This window comes from Vespa crabro, chromosome 1 (genome assembly GCF_910589235.1).
Source record: "Vespa crabro chromosome 1, iyVesCrab1.2, whole genome shotgun sequence".
Taxonomy (NCBI): domain Eukaryota; kingdom Metazoa; phylum Arthropoda; class Insecta; order Hymenoptera; family Vespidae; genus Vespa; species Vespa crabro.
In genome coordinates, this window is record NC_060955.1 from 19,031,238 (window position 1) to 19,055,018 (window position 23,781).

General features: G+C 34.9%; 2 protein-coding genes, 1 long non-coding RNA gene and 6 other non-coding genes across 20 annotated transcripts in view; 3 read left to right on the forward strand and 6 right to left on the reverse strand.

Moving 5' to 3' along the window:
* The first annotated feature begins 5,050 nt into the window (after positions 1 to 5,050).
* On the forward strand, positions 5,051 to 7,962 carry LOC124429012. Its single transcript, XR_006943361.1, has 2 exons — positions 5,051 to 7,485; positions 7,589 to 7,962. It is a non-coding gene; the product is annotated as an uncharacterized LOC124429012 (long non-coding RNA).
* A 1,429-nt stretch (positions 7,963 to 9,391) lies between these two features.
* LOC124431395 (A-kinase anchor protein 14-like) lies at positions 9,392 to 10,192 on the reverse strand. Its single transcript, XM_046979308.1, has 4 exons — positions 10,067 to 10,192; positions 9,847 to 9,999; positions 9,589 to 9,774; positions 9,392 to 9,511 (listed from the first exon to the last, which is right to left on the reverse strand). The coding sequence occupies exons 1-4, from the start codon at positions 10,190 to 10,192 to the stop codon at positions 9,392 to 9,394; spliced, it is 585 nt and encodes a 194-aa protein (XP_046835264.1).
* Positions 10,193 to 10,233: 41 nt separating this feature from the next.
* The window catches only part of LOC124428890 (protein furry), a 28,050-nt gene continuing 14,502 nt past the window's right edge, over positions 10,234 to 23,781 (reverse strand). For 10 of the 12 annotated variants that reach the window (XM_046973529.1, XM_046973527.1, XM_046973528.1 and 7 more), the window contains 23 exons: positions 23,205 to 23,411; positions 20,626 to 20,762; positions 17,943 to 18,047; positions 17,708 to 17,842; positions 17,339 to 17,607; positions 17,134 to 17,260; positions 16,820 to 17,010; positions 16,094 to 16,725; positions 15,849 to 16,014; positions 15,474 to 15,783; positions 15,082 to 15,382; positions 14,459 to 14,973; positions 14,070 to 14,378; positions 13,819 to 13,987; positions 13,221 to 13,393; positions 13,084 to 13,158; positions 12,455 to 12,628; positions 12,245 to 12,382; positions 12,001 to 12,179; positions 11,744 to 11,936; positions 11,401 to 11,658; positions 10,813 to 11,314; positions 10,234 to 10,731 (listed from right to left, as the gene is read on the reverse strand). In XM_046973529.1, coding sequence (XP_046829485.1) covers positions 10,568 to 10,731; positions 10,813 to 11,314; positions 11,401 to 11,658; positions 11,744 to 11,936; positions 12,001 to 12,179; positions 12,245 to 12,382; positions 12,455 to 12,628; positions 13,084 to 13,158; positions 13,221 to 13,393; positions 13,819 to 13,987; positions 14,070 to 14,378; positions 14,459 to 14,973; positions 15,082 to 15,382; positions 15,474 to 15,783; positions 15,849 to 16,014; positions 16,094 to 16,725; positions 16,820 to 17,010; positions 17,134 to 17,260; positions 17,339 to 17,607; positions 17,708 to 17,842; positions 17,943 to 18,047; positions 20,626 to 20,762; positions 23,205 to 23,411 — 5,429 coding nt within the window. In that variant the 3' untranslated portion in view covers positions 10,234 to 10,567. Of the gene's footprint in view, positions 10,732 to 10,812; positions 11,315 to 11,400; positions 11,659 to 11,743; positions 11,937 to 12,000; positions 12,180 to 12,244; positions 12,383 to 12,454; positions 12,629 to 13,083; positions 13,159 to 13,220; positions 13,394 to 13,610; positions 13,683 to 13,818; positions 13,988 to 14,069; positions 14,379 to 14,458; positions 14,974 to 15,081; positions 15,383 to 15,473; positions 15,784 to 15,848; positions 16,015 to 16,093; positions 16,726 to 16,819; positions 17,011 to 17,133; positions 17,261 to 17,338; positions 17,608 to 17,707; positions 17,843 to 17,942; positions 18,048 to 20,625; positions 20,763 to 23,204; positions 23,412 to 23,781 lie in introns of those variants that run through there. The other 2 variants (XM_046973558.1, XM_046973577.1) reach the window with 2 other exon arrangements.
* On the reverse strand, positions 18,556 to 18,628 carry Trnaa-agc. The gene has a single exon. It is a non-coding gene; the product is annotated as a tRNA-Ala (tRNA).
* Positions 18,739 to 18,811, reverse strand: Trnaa-agc. The gene has a single exon. It is a non-coding gene; the product is annotated as a tRNA-Ala (tRNA).
* Positions 18,897 to 18,969, reverse strand: Trnaa-cgc. Its single transcript has one exon. It is a non-coding gene; the product is annotated as a tRNA-Ala (tRNA).
* Positions 19,418 to 19,490, reverse strand: Trnaa-agc. The gene has a single exon. It is a non-coding gene; the product is annotated as a tRNA-Ala (tRNA).
* Positions 19,901 to 19,973, forward strand: Trnaa-agc. Its single transcript has one exon. It is a non-coding gene; the product is annotated as a tRNA-Ala (tRNA).
* Trnaa-agc lies at positions 20,096 to 20,168 on the forward strand. Its single transcript has one exon. It is a non-coding gene; the product is annotated as a tRNA-Ala (tRNA).

Genomic DNA, 23,781 nt, shown 5'->3' on the forward strand with positions numbered 1-23,781 from the left:
ATTTTCAGGCCGGTGGCTCGATGCAGCTGTCGCGTTCTCCGGGTAAACCACCTCTCTCTCCTATTCCACGGTCATCCGCGAGTTGTGAGAGGTAAGACAGGAAAGATTAGAAGTTAGAGATCCCGAGCTTTACCATCCTCTTAGTTTGTCGACTAGGTGGAAAAGCCGCCTAGGTGGCCTTCCATTCCTCCTTTTTCTTCGTCTTCTTCATGAGAATACTGTAAGACCTGTCCGGCGTTACTTCGTTAGCAAAATATGTATGTTTGATGTCTTGCCAAACGTACCAGGCGACGTTTCACCTTTCTACTAACACGTTTGTGTTTCATATTTCATAGAATATCTAATATTTCTTCACGTTCGAAGATAGAACTTTCTATCGGTTTTTTTTTTTTAATTTTTACAATACTTGTATTATATATATAAAATATGTAATCATTTTTTATACTTATCAATGGAAAAATGAAATTATAAATAGGTATATAAAAATATCATATTATATATCATATATATATATATATATATATATATATATATATATATATATTATATATTATATAAAAGAATAAAAAGGAAAGACGGCGAGACGATAGGACGAATTTGATTCCCTCCAGCCGTAGTCTCCGACCAAGGTTCGTTCTCTGGAAGATGAAAGACGAAAACGTGGAAGACGAAGAAAAGGGAGAAATTTTGGTCGCGTGCCAGCACAAATTTTCAGCCGTTTACGTGTACTTTCGCGCCTAGGGCTCCGTCGAGTGCAATGACACTAGAGAAACTGATTCTTACTATTTCCTTTAGACAATGAACATGATGAATCATTAAGAAACATAGACAATATCCTGTTGTAACATTTAAACAAGCATATCAATCGTTTGGATTTATTACAAAAATTTTTTATGAAGTTTCATTCGTGATTAATTTTTATGAATAGTTTGAATAGATCTTAATCTTAAAAAATTCGAGCGAGTATATATATATATATATATATATATATGTATATATATATATATATATATATAAAGAAAAGAAAGAAAGAAAAAAAGAGAAAAAAAATAAGAAATTAACTGACAAGGCTAGGGAGGGAAAACGACGACCGGAACGATTCTTAATTTAGTTCTGGGTGCAAAAGGTTAACGGGGAGAGGGGACGTATGTAAGTATGTATGTGTGTATGTGGTACATAGAAGTGGGAGAACACCGTCATAGAGTACGTTGGCTCGTGTTGGAAGGAATGTCTTCAGGGATAAAGGGAGACAGTTCCTTCCGGAGAGACAGCGAGCGGCAGCCTGTTTCGGACCCTCGAATCTACCCCCACCATTCTTGGCACACCACCCTTTGCATTGCTTTTTTTATGTCTCGTCGTACAGCCACTTGCCCCTCCCCACTACTACCCTTCTTCAAATCATCATATGAAATACAAAGGAAGATAATTTCGACCGAGAATTAATCGATCATTCGATGTAATAATATTAGAATCGAACAAATTCATGTCTTAAAAAAAATCCCTACATCCCATTATCTCACACTACCAACTTTCTAACCATCATATAAGATACAAAGAAAATTGATATCGATCAGGAATTTATCGATCATTCGATGTAATAACATTAGCAGATCGACATATGTTTTTAAAAAAATCAATGAAAAGAGTATATATACATACATACATATATATATATATATATATATATATATATATATATATATATTTATTAAGACATAAATTGTATTAAAATGCATTTCCTTTCATTTTGATTTCATATCTTCAATAAATAGATTTCAAGATGATATTACTTCATATATACAAGAGTCGGCATATGTCAGTTTACTGTTGCTATCTATAGCAACGGTGACGGAGTTCTACAAATAACAATTTTTCAACAATATTTCAGTCCCAAATTGTATGATAGAATTTGTAAAACTATATGAAATAGATATATTCAGTGTATCGAAAGCGATGACATTCACATCGAACATCTATCATAACAGATAAATTAATTATATATATATATTTTTGTATTTCAGATAAAGTACAATAATTTGTATTTTCGATAAAACTGACTATTACCGACTCCCTGTATATTTTTTATAGACTTAATAATTTCCATTACATAGCGTTTGACACGTTAAAGAATCTGAAAAAAATCGCTAAAAGAGTAATAACGAAATATCACCGGAACAAAGAAAGTAGTACAATTCAAATGATGAATTTTGAGCAAGAATCGGAATAAGAAACGATCCGGCTTTGCAGGTGGCAAGTAAGCATGCAAATCTAAAGGAGGCCACGCACACGAGCACGTGCTCGCATTTTGCGAAACCTTTTCAAAGGCGGAGGCGATCAGCTGGCGATCTTCTATCTCTCTCTTTCTTTATCCACCCTCTCCCGTTGAACAAGAAAAGAGAAACATAAAAAACGATAAAAGTGAAGGGAGCTCCCGTCTCTCTTTCTCTCTCTCTCTCTCTCTCTCTCTCTCTCTCTCTCTCTCTCTTTCTTTCTTTCTTTTTTTCCTTCTATCTTTCTGTCTCTCTGTACGCACCCGCATCCTGTGGCAGTGGTGTTTTCGTAAAAACTGGCCCGTCGGTTTCCATTCAAAAGCGCGAGTCACGAGGGTTCATTCACAAAATTTCACGACGAAATTCTACACTCGACCGGACCGTCTGCGGATCTCGATCGAGACGACGACGGAGGAAGAGATAGAGGGCCCTTCCTTCTCCCTTTCCTTTACGCGAGTAATTCCTTCGTTTTTTCCCCCTTTTCTCTCTCTCTTTCTCTCTCTATCTCTCTCCCCTTTATTTCTTTCTTCTTTCTTGTTATACATGCGTCAAGAACAGACGAATGCTGCCATTGAGTTTAACCGTTTCGATCGAGAACAAGTTCGGTCAGTAAGTTATTATCTTTTTCGATCCTACTAAAACAATCATTTTTAGAAGGATCAAATGATAAATCATCTTGATAATTGATAATTTCCTAAAGTTATATTCTTTTTACGAAACCATGACAAAATCTTAAATCTTATTTTAATAAATTTGTATGTAAATTGTGATTAGAATAAAATGTTTGCGTAAGAGAAAAAAATAGAATGGTAAGATTATTACTTTTTCAAAACGTAGGAAATGTTAACGTAGATTTCTATCGTTGCAAAAAAAAAATAATGAAAATTCATCGTCAGGATGATAAAAGACGAAATGTGTAGGCGCTTATGTTAACACGTTATCTCGAATCACTGATCGTTAGATAGAAAAAGATTATATCTAACATGTCTATCTCTTTTTCCCTTGATCTTATTGTCTTCTTTAAATCCTTACACACGGCAAAAGACGAACTCGCTTTACCACCCTGGATATACTCAGGGTGGTTTCTTTCTTCCATTGCCATAGTCCAGACGGCTTCAAGGAGAAGATGAAAAAATGAGGGGGCGGAGGAAGAGGAAGTAGACGAGACGATGAGGGGCCTAAGGTCGTGGTCCTGAAGGGTACAGTGATGGATTCAAGAGGTACTTCGCCCTGCGGTGAACGACACATGTCCCTACGATATTTAAACGGTCGACTTTCGATTGATCGTGATTCTTCAAAATCATCTCTTAATTAACACATTAATAATTCCATAATCTATACGTATAAAAAATTTCATAAACAACGTTTGGTAACAGTAAAAATTTAAATAAAATCAATTCTGATCGATATATCGAGATATTACATTTCGTAAATAAAAATTTGTTTAATATTTATCTTCGAACAATGGATATATTTAAAGAGGCACTTTATTATTTCTCATAATTATCGAACTCTATTAATTGATATGTCAGCATCATTAACTTATAATATTTTTCACAAAGACTCAGAGCCAATATATAAGATAAAATATTTTTTTCATTGTCAGGTTAAAAACAAAGAAAAAAATAACTGTGTCGGAGGTTAGCGCGGAAGCGTGAAATCCGCTACTGTAGTTTGGGAGGGGTTAAAGGACGAGAGAGGGTCGCAGACACCGAGTCACATCTCGTCGAGCGGCACGCGACCGACACGCGCCCTTCTTTCGTCTCCTTTCATCCTCATGAGATTCGGTTCCTTCCTATTCGTCTTCGTCTTCGTCTTCGTCTTCGCCTTCGCACGCGCGCACGCACACATATACGTACACACACGCGTGCGCGCGAACACACACACACGAGATCGCTTTCACACGCAACACAGTAGATACTCTAACCAATTCTAAAAAAATACATTTCTATGAAATTTTCATGTGTTTTTTGTTTCATTCAGAAACGATCAAAGATATCAAAATTAAATTGAATTAGATTTACAAATTATTCTCTTCTGATTGACGTCTAATTGTTTAGAAATTCTATTGTTTAGATTGAAATTAGATTGGAAGTAAATCAAATGATCCTGAAGATCATTTAATTTTATACGTTAACAAAAGATGGTTCGTATTACATAAGGTAACATGAGTAAGTACGCGTGCACGTTCATTCAGAACGTTCCCTTCTAGTGGCCCATTGAGGAATCCAGGCTCACCATATAGAGTGCTCATCAGCCACCTTATCGTAATTCTTTAAAGTCTTACTTGAATGAAACGTATATCGTGGGAATTCATCCAAAAAATTTGGACTTTCTTGAAACCGATAAATTCTTTTGCTTCGATGTATTAATTAAAAAAAAAAAAAAAAATATATATATATACCAAGTTGTCCTTAATAAATCTGCTATATGATTGGAAACATTCACGTCCTATGAAGGTGTCGCTCGATCAGCTGCGAAATGGGAGCAAAAGGTGCTCGCCTACGACAATATTGTGTAAATTTGTCAGCGCACAGTTGAGTCCACGAGGAATGATTAAGGTCGACAAAGACGAAAACACGATCTGTCGTCGACAAGGAGGAAAATCGAACGTCTCTAAGTTTAGCTCGTATTTGCATGCGGATCAGGGACGAATCGGGTCAGGTTGCCAAGCTGCTAAAACATTTGCTATCCCTTCGTAATCTCTAATGAATTTTTCGTTAGATTATTTAAAAAGAATATCTGATTTCTTTTGAAATAAATCTGTTTAAGGTCTTTTGTTTATTTTACAAATATATTTGCATAGCATTTAATTGTAATAATGCCAAAGTATTCGATAAATCGATTCGACGATCGTAAAATAAGGAAGATACTATACTGGTTAGCTGTCACAGTGCTACAAAATCGCCTTTATTGCAAGTCGTAAAAGTGTAGGTGTGTCGTGACCGACAAGATTCTCTGTCATGAGTAAAGATCATAAATTTCCCTCTTTAGAGACTCAGAATACTGGCTGATTACCAACAATTAAATGATATTTATAATTACGAAGATGCCACTCCTTTGGCACGACGGGACACATTTATAGATTGGCCAGCGATTTAATCGCTGCCATTTGAATTACCTATCTGCCTACCTGTCGTCGAGAATACGGATCCATGGATCCGGTCGTTGCCAATGATCAAAAAATAGATCCGAGCGCAACCTGTTCGAAATAGCCAAGTGGAAACCTGTGACATCTGTGAATGACTCGTTAATGTCATAGTGATCGTAGTTCTCTTTCGAATCGCTTAATACATTTCCGACTAACTTGATTAATTCGACATAAATTATACTAAACGTTGCTATAGCAAAAGAAATTATATCTAATATAAATTATTAATGTAAAGAAATAAATCTTAGGAAACATTATTTAATCATAGGCAATAAATGAAATCAGAAGGAAAAATTCTTTAAGGATTATCCAATAATCCTTAAATAATTCTATAAGATTATCCAACTTTTTTCAATATCGAACGAGTGATATCTCAAAAGAAAGACGAAGACAGAAAGGGTGGGATGTCCGTCAAATTTCTATGATTCGTAATGCAAAGAGAAATCGTACGTGGGTCGAAGGTGTCTAAGCTGAAGGGAAGAAGGAAATCTAATTATAGAAGTCGTTGTGCCGCGTGCTGAAGGTGGTAGTAGGGTGTGAGTGCGGGTGCAGAAACGAGAATCGGTTGCATTGGGCGGCCATAAAATGCAGGCTGCATCCGCTCGGCGCAGATGTACTCAGACGGAGGTTCTCCTGTACCACGAGGAGGAGACCGAAAGGATTTTTCTTCTTTCGTGGCCCTCTGGCCCACCAAATATTAAAGGGCAACGAACTCGGAAGGACTACCAGGGAAGATTCATAAACTCTTCCTCTTTATGACATCAATGTCAAACATGTTCACGATTACTGAACGACTAGAAAATTCAATATAAATCGTGACAAGAACATTGACTGTCTAATTTTCTAATAAATTTCAATTTAATTCAATTCACAAAGAGAAAATGAAAATTATAAATTTTATAATAAAAATTTTATAATAAAAACATCCTCCGAAGGACACAGTTTATTGTCTTGTAGTTAGTGATCTTTTTTATTGGTTGTCGCGTCTATTCATTGAGAAGCCATGTGGTTAACTGCAGTGTTTCCTGCCTTAATTACTATGATAAAAAATGATGGATGTTAAAGAGAGTTTCGTTCGAAAACATCGCAGGCAATCTCATTTACAATATAATAAACTAGGTCAATCGAAGATGAAGAATCGACAGATACATTTTTTTAGATCAAAATCTAAAACCTCGTAATTTCTTTTCATTTTTCAGACGACTCAAGCAATTAACTCTTTCATTTTCCCTCATCGTCGTCGTCGATCTTTACCGAAGTAAACACGAGGCCTCCCTCGAAACAACAGCTGTGGGATATCGCACACGATCGACTCGTGCCGGGCAAGTCGCGATTATTATTGTTTCCTTTTCTTTTCCCTTCCTTTTTTTTTGTTGCTTTCTTCTCTGAAAGTAGCCGAGCGTGTGCCCATGACGTGGCCATGTAAGGGCTAGGCGGGGGTGCTGCTCTTGCTAATTTTAGATCGACTCCAGGGCTCCAGGAGTCAGCGATGGATCGGCAGCTGGTGATTCGAGTTGGTTCATAGCCTTGCACGTGGGTCTTTCTACTTCGGAACGTGTCTCACCGTTCACGAACGACGGACATCTCTCTCCCTCTCCTTCTCTCCCTCCCTATTTCTTTCTCTCTCTTATTTTCTTCCCCTCCTAATGTCGTTTCTCTTGTAGAAACTCGTTGTGTCCAGTAGCTTTGATCCAGATGCGTTTAGCATCCGATCTCAAGAGACTTCCGTATCTCGGTGAAGGGTGATAATTTTAAAAATTTCCCTTCCCGAATCGAACGGATGTAACTTCGGTTGAGTATTTCCAATATTTACGATTTACAAATCCTTCGTTTTAAACGATAACACACAAAATAATAAATAATCAATTAATAATCTAATGTAAATATTGTAAATTATGAATGATAGATAATGTTGTTTTAATAGATAGTAATATTGTTTTAAGAGAAGGAAGAAAGTCCTCTTAGAGCGCTTAATGAAGATCGATAAAGTCGAAAGAGGAAGAGGAAGGAGATAGCAAAAGGGTGAAAGAGATAAAATTGTGAAGAGGGATGAAGTGGAAAGAGGTAAAAGATCTGACGACGGCTGCTGGTGCAGCGGATGTTTGAAGCTGCTGAAAGTGAGGAGGCGGTGGTTCCTTCACCGATATTACTCCCTCTTTTCTTTTAGCTTTTCTTCGTTCGAGCCAAACCATCGTTGTGAGGAAGAAGTACAGAGAAGGAAGCACCTCAGCGGATGTGATGTTTAGGACATGGCCGTACAAAAAATGCCTCCCGTATAAATATAGACGATGGTGGTTGCCATCGTAATGGTTGTGGTTGTGATAGTGCTGCTGGTGGTGGTGACTGCTTACCAATCGAAATTTCTCTTTGACCCACATTCCGAGATTGATTATTTACAAAGGGTCACGGTGTTCCTGTTTTCGTTTCTCTTGGTTGTCTTCTCCTTCATCTGCATTGATTTATGTGAAATATGGAATAAAAAAATTAGGGAGGGAGAGAGAGAGAGAGAGAGAGAGAGAGAGAGAGAGAGAGAGAGAGAGAGAGAGAGAGAGAAAGAAAATTATCGAGAACATTGAAATGTATTTTAAAGAAAAGAAAAGAAAAGAAAAAGAGAAAAGAACAAGAAATGGACGAACTTGTTTGAGTGAGTTCGATTTCACACCGGTTAGAGAAAAAAGCATACCAACCGGCTTCTTCTCAAATTACTTTAGACAAATCTCTTCTTTGACCCAAAAGCAACCTGCTACTACTACTACTACCCGAAGAAAAGCTTAGAAAATATAGAATCCCTTGTAAAAACTCTGAAAACATATTGAGCCGAGTGTAAGGTGAAAAACGGTGGCTCCCGAAAAGAAAAAATAAATGAGACGTATACGTGTAATCGACACGTGCTACGTTAACTTCGTTGTATGTTTTTCTTTTTTTTTTGTTCTTTTTTTTTTTTTTTTTTTTTTAATGTCTATTAAAGAAATAACGTTTATTCACATGTCTTTGAGAAATGGTCAATGAATGAGAATAGAGATTATTATCAAGTAGGTGGAAGACATCGTCGAATCACTTTCTTTCTCGATTCATTTCAATGCACTCGACACGTGGTTAGCGATTCTGGGGCTCCTGCTGAGATAAAGACCTCCCAGTGGCTTTCGACCACCATGTGCATCGAAAGTCAGTGAAATCCCTTGAAGATTTTCAAATTGTCCTCTCGGTTCGTCGTCTCTATTACCAAAACCGAAGTGAAGGATCGGACAAAAAAACAGAAAGACCAACGCACGGATCGCACCTCCTCGATGTATGCATGTATGTGTACATGCATATATGCATACATACATGCATACAACATAAAATACAGTACACATATATATATATATATATATATATATATATATATATATATACTCTCGTTAAGATTCTACATAGATATTCTTTCTAGTCACGTACGCTTTCTTCGTGGGAGAGATCGAAAGAAATCTTTTTTTGACTAGTCAAAGATAACTTCGTACTCGAAAGAGAACCAAAAGAAAAAAAAAGACACCAGAAAAAAAATCAATTAGACGACTAATAAGGGAATTGTACGGAACTCAAGGATCGAGTATTAAAAAATTATGTTTGAACGAGTTAACGTAATGAATCGAGGAAAGGACTCGGCACTAATGGGTTAATACGAGCATGGTCAACGTGATTGAAAAAGGAAAGTGGTAGGAGAAGTTATACCCTCTCTTCTTGGGGTATCACCTGCTCCTATTGTTTGACCGACCAAAGTGAACCGGCGTCCGGTGCGCAACCGAGTTTAGCAGGGCGCGTGCTCGTCGTGTTGGTTCGTAGAGAAATCTGACACTCTTACTTTTACGACACTTTGCACGGTACGTATACTTTCAAAATGCAACGTAAAAATCATGCCCCAGTTTTGATGCAGATGTCCGTAGGTTTAGCATATTTAATTATTGTTAAATCCTATAAGAGATGTCTTTGTTTAAAAATCAAATGATTTAAACATTATAGTTTTCATATCTAATATATCGTAAAGCCATTTAGGTTGAAAGATCATATCCAATCGATGGACAAATTTAGAAGCTTCGAAAGTATACGTGACCTAAGGTAAAAAAAAATTTCTTATAATCATATGTTTATCTTATTCTATCGGTATACTTTGAAGTGGATGAAACTTACGTCGACAGGATAATGCGCTGGGTAATTGAAATTTACAGCGATATCAAACAATACAGTAACTGTCACCTGTGGTTCAGGATATGACTCTGTAGGTACGCTCCAAACTACTTCATATTTGTAATAATGTGTATTATTTCCGGCAGAAAGACTAATGAATTCTACATTGAACATCCAATCTTTTAACTCCTAAAACGTGTATCAACTATGTAAGATATGTTTCGTTATACTTTTTGGCTAGATTTTTATCATCAAATGTACCGGCAAATTATTCCATGCTTGCATTTCGTTCTTAATACTGTTTATAATATTGTTGACACTGATACTACCACAAGTGTGCCATTCGACACCAAAAGGACTCAGCGATCTAGTGACGATAGCATTTCTTCGTTTTATTATATCAGAACTGTCGTCCTAAAGTATTGAGTTCCCTTGCATGATTAATTTCATAAAAAGAAAACACATATGCTTTTTAACAAACCATATCACTTATTATCCTCATAGCTTTCATAATCGCTGTGTTAATGAACTGGCGAACAAAGTTCTTTATATTGAAACGCGATTCCAAGTCGTAATCTTCAATCAATGATAGAAAATTATATGTCATAATGTTGATCATTTTTGTTGATTATAAATCGATACAAGATCTTTCGAACTTTAGTACGTTTATTTTTGGTTCTTTCTCATAAATAATCTTTAACGTCATTTCTGTGTTATTAGAAGCAAGACATGACAAAAAGAAAGAAAAGAAAAAATATAAAATAAGAAAAAAACGACGATCTCGTATTTTTGCTTCCATTAATTTTTTTTTGTTTCTCTCTGCCCACCTCTCTCTCTCTCTCTCTCTCTCTCTCTCTCTCTCTCTCTCTTTCTCTCTCTCTAATTTATACTACACAATACATCCATAAGGTTATTAAAATTTGTAAGAGCTCTTATATACGTTTAGGCAAGTTGTTGTCAATAATACTAAAATGCTTATAAATTAACAGTCGGTTTTCGAATGATTAGAATGATCTTGCTGTGCGCGTGCTGACTTCGCGGATGCCTCTAGATCTGTTACAGATGTTAGAACTTGAAATAAACTCCTCATGAGTTTTTTGAAGATTTCGACCATTTCATCGTCCGTTCGGGTGACCACGAAAATATCTAACGAGATATAAAAAGAAAGAAGAAGATTAAACATTTTGACGAAGAAAGGAGCGGTTACTTTTCTAACGATTAACTTACCAGATCTATCTTGTCCCAAGTGTTTGCAATACATGTTGACAGCTGTTGTTACGTCGTCGTCATCATGGAAAGGATCTCCAGGCCATTGTGCTCTGTGTAATCGTACAGCTTCCAAAGCTGGACACCATCGTGCATTCCTAAGTAGTTCAGCGACTCTGGCCATGTCTTCGACGGCATCAACAGCCGGCAAAGGACTAGGACTAGGTGTTGGAGTCGGTGTACCTCGTTCACTTTCCGTACTTTCTTCCAAAGCTCTGCTCAATGCCGTCTTCATGTTAGCTATTTCCGCTGATATATCTTGCAAAGGAATCTGTACGTTTCTTGCGGCAATCATAAGTAGTCCCAACATTTTGTTCGACGCCTTTATCAATAGTAATAATTGAAGATGCAACTTATAAAGTGTCCTGCCTAGGTCCAAGAGCATCTCCTCAAAACCAGCTTCCATCGTTGTACTACCACCTAATGAATGAAGTATTTTCGTTGCTTTTACTGCTTCCAAACACTGTAATCAAATTAAAAGTTGATAAAGTAAAATTAAAAATTAAAAAAAGATAAATAAACTCGACTCATTTATAAATTATTATTTACCTCTGTAGCGTGGTATTTTCTGTCAGGAAACGTTTCGAGATGTTGCTGTATCTCCAACATTTCGAAACGTAAAGATTCGTGCAATCTTTGATGTGAGAAAATGGAAAGCGAGAACCAAACTAATGGTGGTTCGGCTTTCGCGCTAAGTAGTTCAGCATGACTAGATAAATGATATCCTAATTGTTTAAAAGCAGGACTGCCATTGGATAATAGAGCGCATGCTTCCCGAGTGAGACCCACAGATTTACTGCTTACATCCTAATAATATCGAAGATAAAGAACAAAATGTTCTCTAACATTGAAACTACGTATCTATTTAGAGACGAATTAACGATATAATTACCCTTATAATTCTACTTAATAATTGGAAAAAATCTAGTGTCGTAAAGGGTGCCTGAGTGATCAGAGCTTGAATTTGTTGTCGCCAAATTTCTTCAGCGTCATCTCTGACGACTTGTCTGAATGGAATCAAAGCAGATAGATTCGGTGATGCGTTACAAGGTGTCACATCTCCGAGATCTCCTGCGCTGGAACCACTGTAGGAAAATGAACGAAACAATTATAGAAAAAATTCGTCAGAACTCTTATTTAGAAACTTACGACGTGTCAGACCTTGTAGATGAATCGTGACGTGTTCTACTCGGTATTGAAAGAGAAGAAGGTGGAAACATTCCTGGAATACTGTTTGCTTCTTGTCCTGTTCCAGATCCACTAGGTACTTCGTCCAAAGGTGATTCCGAACCAGCTTCATCGTCAGACGATTCTTCAGCGACTCCACGCTAATCGTAATAATATTATTATGCTTTGATACGACACAACTGACGTAAATCTTTGAAATATTTACTCTAGTAGTATGCTTGCTCGATGTTTGTGTTTTTTCACTCAAACTTTCCTCAAACTGTCGTAGACTAGGTTCTCTTTCCTCTCCTTCACTGAGAGGACGACGTCTAACGCCCCAGTTAAAGTTATCCGTACTTTCACCCTATAATGTATAATAAAAATAAGAAAAAATTCTTCACGAATATTGATAATCGTTTAAAACAGTTTCAATTACCTCGACACTTTCACTCTCATATTCGAGAAAATCAAAGTCCTTGAACACTCCAAATTGTTCGTCATCCCTTCGAGAACCTCCACTTAAATCATTATTTGCACCAGAAACTTCCTCGGTTGATGAAGCCATTGAAGACTGCCTCTCCATTAAGTCAGAACTTTGACTGAATATCACCTACATTTGAATACAATTACATTTATTAAAAAGATTACAAAAAATTGAATTTAAATATTTGTTATTTCCTTTAATATCTATTGTCGGCAAAACTATTCTGCTTGTGTGCATTTTTCGTGTTCAATCATTAGTCAATGTTTGTGTCTAAGCATCGATTCAATTTTGCTATATGCAAGTGTCTACATTTACATTCAAGCGTGTACGTTTGATTGACTTATTTTTTTTTTCTCTCTTTTTATCGTGACATTCGAACGATCTTTTTCACTTTTAGGTGCGAATTGTATTTATAAAAACCTTTTACCTTGCTATATAATGTCATTGAACTAATGTGTTCATCCTAAAAAAGGATATAATGGAAATGAATTTTCATGAGGAATAGCTATTATTAACTATCGAGCTGGTAGGGAGGGAAAATCAAGTTTTAAATGCAAAATAATAAAAATGTTAATACTAACCGATGGGCTCTTCGGTAATCCTACCCTTTGTCCGCACGTTGTTAACAAGTTCACTAAACATTCTCTAACACGACCCTACAGAATACAAGATATTATTTTACATATCTAACAAATATAAAATAACATTTATAACAAACCTGTGACATCCAAGGCCTTTTCCATCCAGAAACGGCAGTACTTTCTGCCGGTGAAAGAGACATTGAACATCGCGGCGAACCTGAAGACTTTTCTTCGTTACCCTGTCGTATCAACCATCTTCTTCCAATCACAGGTGTTTGAGAAAGATCAAATGTGAAATCCATTGTCCGGCCTGTTATAAAATTATGGTAACAATTATATCAATTTATTGCATGTGTATAAATCGTTGTAAGAAAAAGAAAAAAAAAAAAGAAATTGAAAACGCCCGATGTTTAAATATGTAAATATAAATCTAAAATAAAAATATAAATCTAAAATAAAAAATTAAGAAAACAGACGTTTTAATAACAGCGTAAAAATTAAATCAAGAAGAAATTTTCAAAAGGAAATTTCTATAGAAAAATCATATTAAGTTTATTTGACTACTAGCTACACATTATGGTTATTATTTTTATCGCAACCTGAGTGTTGATAAATAAGTAATCCGATCAGTGAGAGCAAATGCCGCGTTGCAAAAAAAAAGAAATCAAATTTATATTCATTACGTATTTACTGCATGCAAGAAAACGAGTATATAATAATGTAAGAGTAACCTACCAGGTAACTCTTTCTTAGTAAATATTTCTGTATCCGTAAAGCTTGGATGTGGTGATGCCAAAGATGATTCCCATGACGGTACATGCATTGATGTCGGTGGTGCAACTAAAGTCGAAGATCTTGTCACGACGAGTTTTAAAATTTTAAGTGCTTCCTTCCAATGAGGTCCCTATTAAAAGAATCGTAGATAGAATTTAGAAGTCAACTTTTCATTATTTAAAAATTTTTTTTTTTAACAAAGAATAACTTACTTCAACGTATTTTGAAATAACTTGCAAGAGTTCAGTGTTGATCGGTTGAGCTGCTTGCGATGCGAGATCAACATAATGCAATATACAGTGTATGATACTGAGTACAGGTAACGCAACGCTTCCTGGACCTTTTTCTAATACCTCGACCAGAAAGGCTAACATATCAAAGCTCAAATGAGCGTATGTATCGTAAAGATATTTAACAACACACTTAGTCCACTGAAAGCTTTCTTTACTGAATGTACGACGACTGTACAAAGTCATGACAGTGCCCAAATTTTCTAATTTCTTCCCTTTTTCTGCACTTACCTATAAGCGGATGCATAGTGTAAATTATGTAACAATATTCGAATATATGTAAAGATAATGAACAATTAAAAGATAATTACTTGTGCTATATTTTCTGCACTTCTTATACACAACTCATTTGCATCTTCATAATGTAACAGCATGTATGGAAGTAAAGAAACCACATTCATTGGAAATGCTAAACTTTGGGTGGGATCAACCACCGGTAAATCCAATAACGGAGTAAACTGTGAAAGTAATGTTACAACTGGTTCATATGTATTTGGACTCGTACACCCCTTCAACATAAGTGCATGTACTCCAGGAAAAGAGTTCCATCTTAATTGTTGTTGTAATTTTTCAACTTTATCTCTAGCATCTGGACGATCCAACGGTAACCTATGAAGTACTCGACTTAATAATCTTAAAGCAAGAAGAAATTCATGTTCATAGTCCGATTCCAAAAGTGAAACCGATAACCAAAACAGCTGTGCTAAAATTGTCATCTTATCGTCTTGAGTCGCAGAATCGCCTAATAATTTCAAAGATTGTGCTGATCTTGATCTCGAAAGATTAGAATTTGGATATTTGTTACAAACTCCTCTGTTATCTAATTCTATAAAAAAAAAAAAGAAAAAAAAAGAAATAGAAAAAGAAAAATTTACAAATAATGAAATGAGATACATCAAAATGAAGAAAACTTTTTAATGACAAAGATATGAACCTTTCAATTCGCTCACAGCTGTATTTCCACCACTTGATTTTTTCATACAGTAACTGACAGAATAACTAGTGCTTCTCGTATGTCCACCTTGATTTAAATGAGAAAGAATTTGTGGTCCCGTAGGACAACCATTTATTCCAGGACTACGTTTTCCTCCGATCACTATACCTGATACGGGATCTTTGTTATTTAAATTTGGCGTGGATTTAAATATTTCTTTCATAAAATCTAATGGTCTAAAATCAGATTCTAAAGAATCAACAGCTGCTTCCAAAGTTAAGAGTAATTCTGTTACATAACCCTGTACAAAAGAAATCATTTCACATTTGGAAATAAAGATTAAATAATTAACAAGTGATTGCATGTAAATTATTATAGATCACTCTATGTACCTGCATGTCCTCGCCTTGTTCAGCAACCGTTTCAACCAATCTAGATAAAATATCGGAAAGCATACGTGATGTGATAGGAACACGTAACGCACGGAATACTTGAAGAGATCGTCCAGCATAGTGTCTCGAAGAGCAGGACAATCCCAATTGTAAGGCAATTTGAGCCCATCTTTGACTTACTAATGCATGAGGCAAAGAATCTCTGAATACTCTTAAAACGTGTCGTAATAATACCGTAAGTTGTTCAGCACTACGAACCCACCATACTTTAGCTGTCATATCTTCATAATTCCATAAAGGTTGATTTATTCTATAACAAATCAACGTCGTTAAAAATTACTCCATTGGTTAAATCATTGACTCTTTCGTACATACCTAGATGCAAGAAAGTTAATCAAAGATTTGATAACATCTTGAATAGGCATGTTTGGACCAGGTTGTGGTCCAACCCAATTATTACTGTCCTCTGGGGTAACTATCACAGGTGGTACCGTTGTGCCTGTACCTGATGTTGGTGGCCAACTATTGCACACTGTAGAATCTAACATCAAGATAACGTAAATCGGTAAAACTAAATCCAAAGAATTTACGTGAGTTGAATCGAATTAAAAATATTGTACCATAGGAATGAGGACCCCCGTAATCTTTGCAATTGTCTACGAGTTGCTGAAATACATGATTCATGGATATTGGAGTAGAAGACACGGATATAGGAACGGGTGAATGAGTAGGTGTACCATTCGCTGAGGATAATAGAGACGGTGGGGGAGGTGGTGGTGGTGGAGGAGGTGGTGCAGAAAAAGATGCAGATGTTTCTGTAAATGAAGGAGGCGGTAGCGGTGGTGGAGGTGGAGGTGGTGGGGGTGGTGTACAGGATGGTGGTGGCGAAGAAGAGTGTGGTGGTGTAGTGGGTGGAGGTGCTGGTGGTGGTCCATACAGGTAACTGTCAAATTCTGGATCGACTTCAGTAAAGTTATGTTCCAAAACTGGTAAAGCTGGGGTAGGAAGACCTAAACCTAATTGTTTGGTCTTCGAGGCAAGTAAAATTCTTGCCACCCCAAGATGATCTCTATGATCACCGAGAACGACTAGTAGATTTAATAAAAGACAGCGACAGTGATCTCTTACAAGTGGTCTTGAATGATCTAAACCCAAAAAGACAATATGCAACATCAAAGGGACGTGAATCGCCAAATCAACTTGCACTCCATCTACAACAACATCGGTGAGCAGCATAACTGCTATGTTGCATCTAGAATTATAAAGAATTCCTATGATCTACAACTTACATAATATGTTTGGACGATAACTGAATCAAAAATCTAATGATATAACAATTGTTATACCTATGAAAGCCACTTATAGGCTGAGAACTGTCAGGGAGATATTCGGTTAAAGGTGCAAAATATCCGCCGTATTCTGGCATTGGCAATGGGTGAGGTTGTGGTATATCAAATTTTTCACCAATGCATTGAGTTTTACCACTCAAACCAACTGGTCCACTTCGTGCGATATAACACGACTCGTCTGTAGTTAGCTAGAATCATGTACATGCAAAGAAATATTATAGCTATATGCATATATATATATATATATATATATATATATATATATATATATATATATAGCATAACATAAAAAAAAAAGATTAACAATATACTTCGACTTCCGTCGTAGGAGTCGACAAATCGTCCGGAAGAACTGGCGGCCCGCTTGCTGTTCTAGTTTTTTCTGCCCTTGGGGTTTGAAATCCAGCGAGAGCACGTAACGCAGTATCGGACTTGGAACTAATTATAAAGATTGTGTTAATGAAAAAAATTATAAAAAAAGTATATATCCTCGATACAGAAAAACAAATCTCATACCCAGTTTTAACGGGATCCTCGCCAGAATGTCGTTTAGTATGAATGGTACCTTTTTCAACTCCCAAATCTCGCGGAGGATTAGCAGGATCCGCGGTAGGTGCATCACTGTGAGACGAAGCCTTACGCATGCTTGTTAGCCGATAAAAAGGTGGTGTTTCTGTACGCTCGATCAAACAATTAAGAGTCTCAACAGTTTGCAATTCGGTCATCATTTCATCTACAAGACGATTAGGTCGTGCTCTGGCCAAGTAAAGGACCACTCGTTTGGCCTATAATCATTTTATTATTTTTCTATTCTTTCGAATGCACTTATACAATATCAATATATACAAATTTGTTTTAACTTATTGATTATTATAAGATACTTACGTAGGAAAGTAACTCTTGAGGAGCCATACCCGAGACAATTATAAGATAACGTATAATTACTTTGAGATTGTTTGGCCAACAACTGCAAAGTGTGGCCCACAGTTCTTCGATATCTTTAGGATGTTCATCGGAAAACTTAAAAAGAAGTTTATATAATTCATCATTATTTCCACTCGATCTATTTAATCTCTCATTCACTTGTAATTTTTCAATAACTAAAGTACTATGACATTACCTTCGCTGTGATGTAGAACAAGTTATTGAGTACCATTTCTGTTGCCTCAGCGCTACCCCATCCTTCTCTTCGTGCTCCACCTCGTATCATTTCACTCGCGTAATACTATCATAAAACAAAACAAAAAAAAATTAGATCAAAAAAGAATTAGGGTAAAACAAAACAATTATTATTTAAATCGGAGATTTCTAACATTAAATACTAATCTATCGATGGAATTTTCGATCCATGAATACGGATGTATGAAATTTATTTTGATAACAAATAAAGTTACTCGCTTGGTATCGAGACTGAAAGCTAAATAAATCGTAAAATGAAGAATTGGGATATAATATGGATAGTTTGGGATATATTTTGTTAATTAGAGTGAAAAATGATTTATATAATCTTTTATTAAGAAAGAAGGAAAATCTTTGTAATGAGTCTATTATCCCAGTTCATAGGATAATATATGAGACTAATTAACATATTTAATCATTAACATGATTATAACTTTTGAAAGCGGTTTTCAACCCACAAAAGTTTAAGAAGCCCTTATCTATACATTTAATTAGACGAATAAATGAAAACAAAAAAAAAAAAAAGAAGAAAAGATCCAAAAATAATTCCCAATTGGAGGCGCCGGGTATCGATCCCGGTACCTCTCGCATGCTAAGCGAGCGCTCTACCATCTGAGCTACGCCCCCCTTGTTACAGATTTTCAAGACGGATCAATTCGATCGACGTAAGTGATCTACATTCGGTGAAAGGTAAATAATATATATATGTGTATAAAATAAGGATCAAAATAAAAATTTGGAGGCGCCGGGTATCGATCCCGGTACCTCTCGCATGCTAAGCGAGCGCTCTACCATCTGAGCTACGCCCCCGATATTTTCTCATGAAATTGAATTCTTTTAAGGGTTTATTAGCAATATAATCATTTTGAAAAAAAAAATTTTTTAAAACAATTAATGGAAGCGCCGGGTATCGATCCCGGTACCTCTCGCATGCGAAGCGAGCGCTCTACCATATGAGCTACACCCCCGGTAATCTTGATTATCAAAAAGATAAATTCGATGGATAAATGTTTAATAAAAATAAAAGATATTTAAGAGAAAAAGACGAAAGTATATAACTTCATATCGATTCACAAAAATCCCTCTCGTGTTTCAAAGCCGTTTCAAAGCGTGCGTAAAAACATCGCGGGCATTATATCTATAAGATCAGTCATGTGTAATTTGTCTGAAATGCAAACAAAGCAAGTATTCCCGTGTTTGACATTTAACATGAATTCTGACATTTCAAAAGGTTTCCCGTCAATTTTAACAAAAGTAATTTATACGTATGAACATTTACAAACGTTTTGATCAAAAGAAAAAAAAAACAAACAAACAAAATCAGAATAATCGTTCACAGTCAATTTCACGGAGATTTTTCAATATCTTGACATTCTTTATTAAATTTTAATAAAAACAAAAAGAGACAGAGAATTTTGGAGGCGCCGGGTATTGATCCCGGTACCTCTCGCATGCTAAGCGAGCGCTCTACCATTTGAGCTACGCCCCCTTCGATCTTAATCGTTTAAAAGATTATTTTTATATAGAAAAATAATCTACTTAAAAGCAAAAGTGCATCATAAAGTGCAAACGTATGTAATATCTTATACTAATCAAAAGATTTATTCATTCTTAGCTACGATTACAATTTTTTTAATTAAATTAATCATAAAATAAATCAAGGATATAGCAGAATGCTAAGTCAAACAACTCCTAAATCACATAAAAATACATTTTATAAAATAAAATGAGATTTTTTTTTGCTTATGATTAACGGCGATATTTAAGCAAATAAATAACGGCAAGATTACATTATTGAAATGAAAAATATATCTACTACGAACTGAAGATATAAAATTTATTCTAGTAAGGGGTTGCTTTGAAGAGAAGAAATATTATTTATAAAAACATACAGCACAAGGGGGCGTAGCTCAGATGGTAGAGCGCTCGCTTAGCATGCGAGAGGTACCGGGATCGATACCCGGCGCCTCCAAGTATCTTTTTTCATACTGTTTTTTTTCTTGTTGTTAACATTTTTTTTTGTCATTTACACCTTTCACCAAAAGTAGATCACATTCGTCGATCATAATAGTCCTCAAAGAAATGTATATCACTGGGGGCGTAGCTCAGATGGTAGAGCGCTCGCTTAGCATGCGAGAGGTACCGGGATCGATACCCGGCGCCTCCAATGGATTATTTTTAATAATATTTTACAAAATTATTTTTTTTTAATACTATTCCTACTTATCAATGCTATAATCGACTAACATGCGTTTCACTATATCCTATACTTTTACACACTTCGAGATATGGTCAATAAATTCATCTTATCTCGATATTAATCCATTACAACCCCCATTTCGATAAATGAAAACCACTCAGAATTTTCGCAGAAATGCATAAATTTTCAAAATCATCGGCATATCTCATTTAACAAGTTGCTAAAAGACTATTTAGATAGTGATACGTTCTTCGGAACAGGAATTTAATTATGTATAGTTTCATAAATTATATTCGTCGTCACTTTCGAAAATAATTGTCAAGAATTCTTTGGGATTACATGGCTTTGATTCGATTATGATCAGAATGAAATCCTCGTGAATGTTAAAGAGAATTATGCGTGCTTAAAAGCAATATTGTTTTACCTGATAATAACTTAAAGGATTTGATGGGGGTGGTACATTGGGATCGACTAATTCCATGTTATGTAGCCACGGTAATAAATACTGAAGCAACAGTTGTCGAACTTCACGGCGTGCTGTTTGAAACCTGTGCGTGATCTCTGAAACAAATAGTAATTTTATATTAACGTTCCCATAGATCGAAGAAAATAAATAATAAAGTTATCCTGTACATATCGTTTCGAGGATACGCATATCGTACATACGATTCAATTTGTTAAACTCGTTATCGTGAATTTTCGATTATCAATATCATAAAAAATCTAAATAAATGTAAAACATAATAAGACTCGTTATTCGAAGATAAATTAATGAACGAGAATGATTATCGAATATATAAAATTGAATTTCTCAATCACTTATCATATCTATACAATCTCTCTTATTGTATCCATTTAATTAATTAATCTTCCGAATCAGTCCCCTACGAATTTTATTTGCATACATACATACATACATACATCGTAGTTTTCTTTTTCATTCTGAATTTACAGCTGCATTATTAATACAATCATAACCGGGACTGAATTTAATTACTTCATTTCCACGTTCAAAGATAACGCAATTTCATATCGTCATAGAGGATGTTACAATGATATTGACTTGAACGTCGCATATTTATTTTATCCTCCATTTAATACATCTATCAATTTTATATCAATGAAAAACGTGGTAGGTCATATCATTAAATATTCATAATTTACGATTTCCCGATAATTTTAAATGAAAATTTCTATTAAAGTTGAACAAATTTGACGTTGAATGTAGACCTTAATAAAAAAAGACTTCTACTTTCAATACATATAAATTATTAATCCTAATCTACATTATATCGATACCAATCAGTAGAACATATTTTTGGTTGTAAACGAATGAATTACGAATAAATTAACAGATATGAATATATATCAAGAGAATAATTTCGATTGTTTTGTTCCGACATTAAAGGTATTTTAGAACGACAATTATGACAAGAATGCAAACAATTTAACAATAGCTTGGCGCGTCTCGAAAGAGATGATTAGAATAGGACAGGTTGAAATTGACATACGATGATGAGAATGATACGTTTAAATTGGAACTTGACTTGGTGGTGAGAACACACAGAAAGGTAAAGAGAAAAATCTATTGCAAGCACAAATACATCGCAGATCGGTATTCTTAGAATTGAACAAAAGGGTCGTAGGCTCGTAATACCTCTGTGGGGAGCAAATAATCTAATTTCTTTTGATCGAAAGAGAGAGAGAGAGAGAGAGAGAGAGAGAGAGAGAGAGAGAGAACATAAGAATGAGAAATACCCTATCGATTTTTAATCAAAAATGGATGTACATTATCGTACGAATCCAAAGATCAAATATGATCAATGTTTTCAAATAAATTTGTATTCAAGAAGACTAAAAAAATAAATGAAATAGAAATTTAATTACAAAGAAAGAGATAAAAAATGATAGCCTTAAAGATAATATGATATTCTTTAAAACAGAAACAAAAAAAAAAAAAGAACATATTCGCCGGTTCGTTCCTTCAAAGAATGCTGCATGATTAAAATCAATGATATTCTACCAATTTCACATTTTTCTTTCAATACTAATTAAAATAATTCTAAACAGAACACTTTCAATTGTTCTATCCATGATAAAAAATTCGCAATGCGGTTATAATTCTTAGAAAAGATTGAGAATGTATTTCCCAACCTTCACCCCTTAACAAAGTGCATGACACTTTGGACTTACATATATTAAAGCGTAGCATGATACCAAGTTAACGGATACTTGATACGATATTCAGAGGAATTATAAGACCGAATAATATTTTGCGTTATTACGCATTTCAAACAAATATTATGTAAAACAAGTAAAACAAGTAAAACAAGTAAAACGGCTTAGAAAATGTCACCCGTCGAAAACTTATTTTAGTTATACTATAAATATAGCTAAAATTTCAAATATAATTATAACGAGCTAGGTGTATGTATAATGAAACTGAAACCGAAAATACACTATAAATACAACTGAAACCGGAACTACATAATGACTCTTTTTACGTCATAGTATTTCTTATAGTTGCTTAACGTCATTAATTTGTAACATTTGATCAAGTTCAATGATAATATAGACATTTTTAAATTTCGTCGAAGAGTTTTTATAAAATTTTCTATGTATATGACAAAGTTTCAAAACTTTTCAAAAAGCGATCTGTTTCATTTAACTTTAGCAATGAATAATCATCGATGTAGAGAATCATTCGAGCTGTCTTTTGATAGCTCGACATATATCACTAACTGATAATTAAATGATGCCGATACATCTGCTATTGCTGTAGATACATAGTTAACAGAATATTTATTGCTCTTTGATAACGCGTACTTATGACGAGATTTCGAATCATTTCGAATTAACAAGTTTATCGACTTTTACGCAAAACTTCTAAGAAAAAAAGAAGGGAAAATTTTGACAGATAAATGATTAAAGTTTCATGTTAAGAAGATAAGTTATTTTTCCTTTCTTTTTTTTTTTCAATATTTATATCGCAAGATTACTTACCGCTGAACATAGGCATCGTCAATTCTGGATGCAATTGGGCCAGCTGACGTGACAGATACATTTGACTACGACAATAAGTAGTTGAAAGTAAAACATCGAGGGTACCACCTCGAATAGTGCCACTTGAAGATACACCTGCCGTGGGATTCGATTGTTGCACTGCTCCTGAAGCAGTAGCGGTCGAGCTTGCAGCTAAATCCTCCTGACCTATAAAACGAAACAATCAAATACTTATCACGTCTTATAATTCTATATATTCAAACTTGTTAAATAATATGGAACGCATAACGTGATAAAAATTCTTATCACGTTTTAAAAGATTATATTCGAATTTTAAAGTACAATGGTACGTAACACGCAATAAAAATTCATTATTAATAATGTTATGTGTAATCTAAAAATATTGAATTACAATTTCAATATTTGAAAATAAAATTCGTTATATTATTATTACATAAATATAATAAAATCAGTATGAATTAAAATTTTGACGAAAAATATAAAGGAGAGTAATACTTTCATAAAGAAAAAATAATTCATTAAAATCTATCTCATAAATGGATGATAATAATATTTG

Excerpts from the sequence above, each read along its gene's own strand:
- LOC124431395 (XM_046979308.1), bottom strand. The coding sequence starts at position 10,192 with ATGACATATAATTTTCTATCATTGATTGAAGATTACGACTTGGAATCG. Across the intron at positions 10,000-10,066 it reads TGAGGATAATAAGTGATATG|GACGACAGTTCTGATATAAT; the intron begins GTTTGTTAAAAA and ends TCAATACTTTAG. Across the intron at positions 9,775-9,846 it reads AAGCATGGAATAATTTGCCG|GAGTTAAAAGATTGGATGTT; the intron begins GTACATTTGATG and ends TACACGTTTTAG.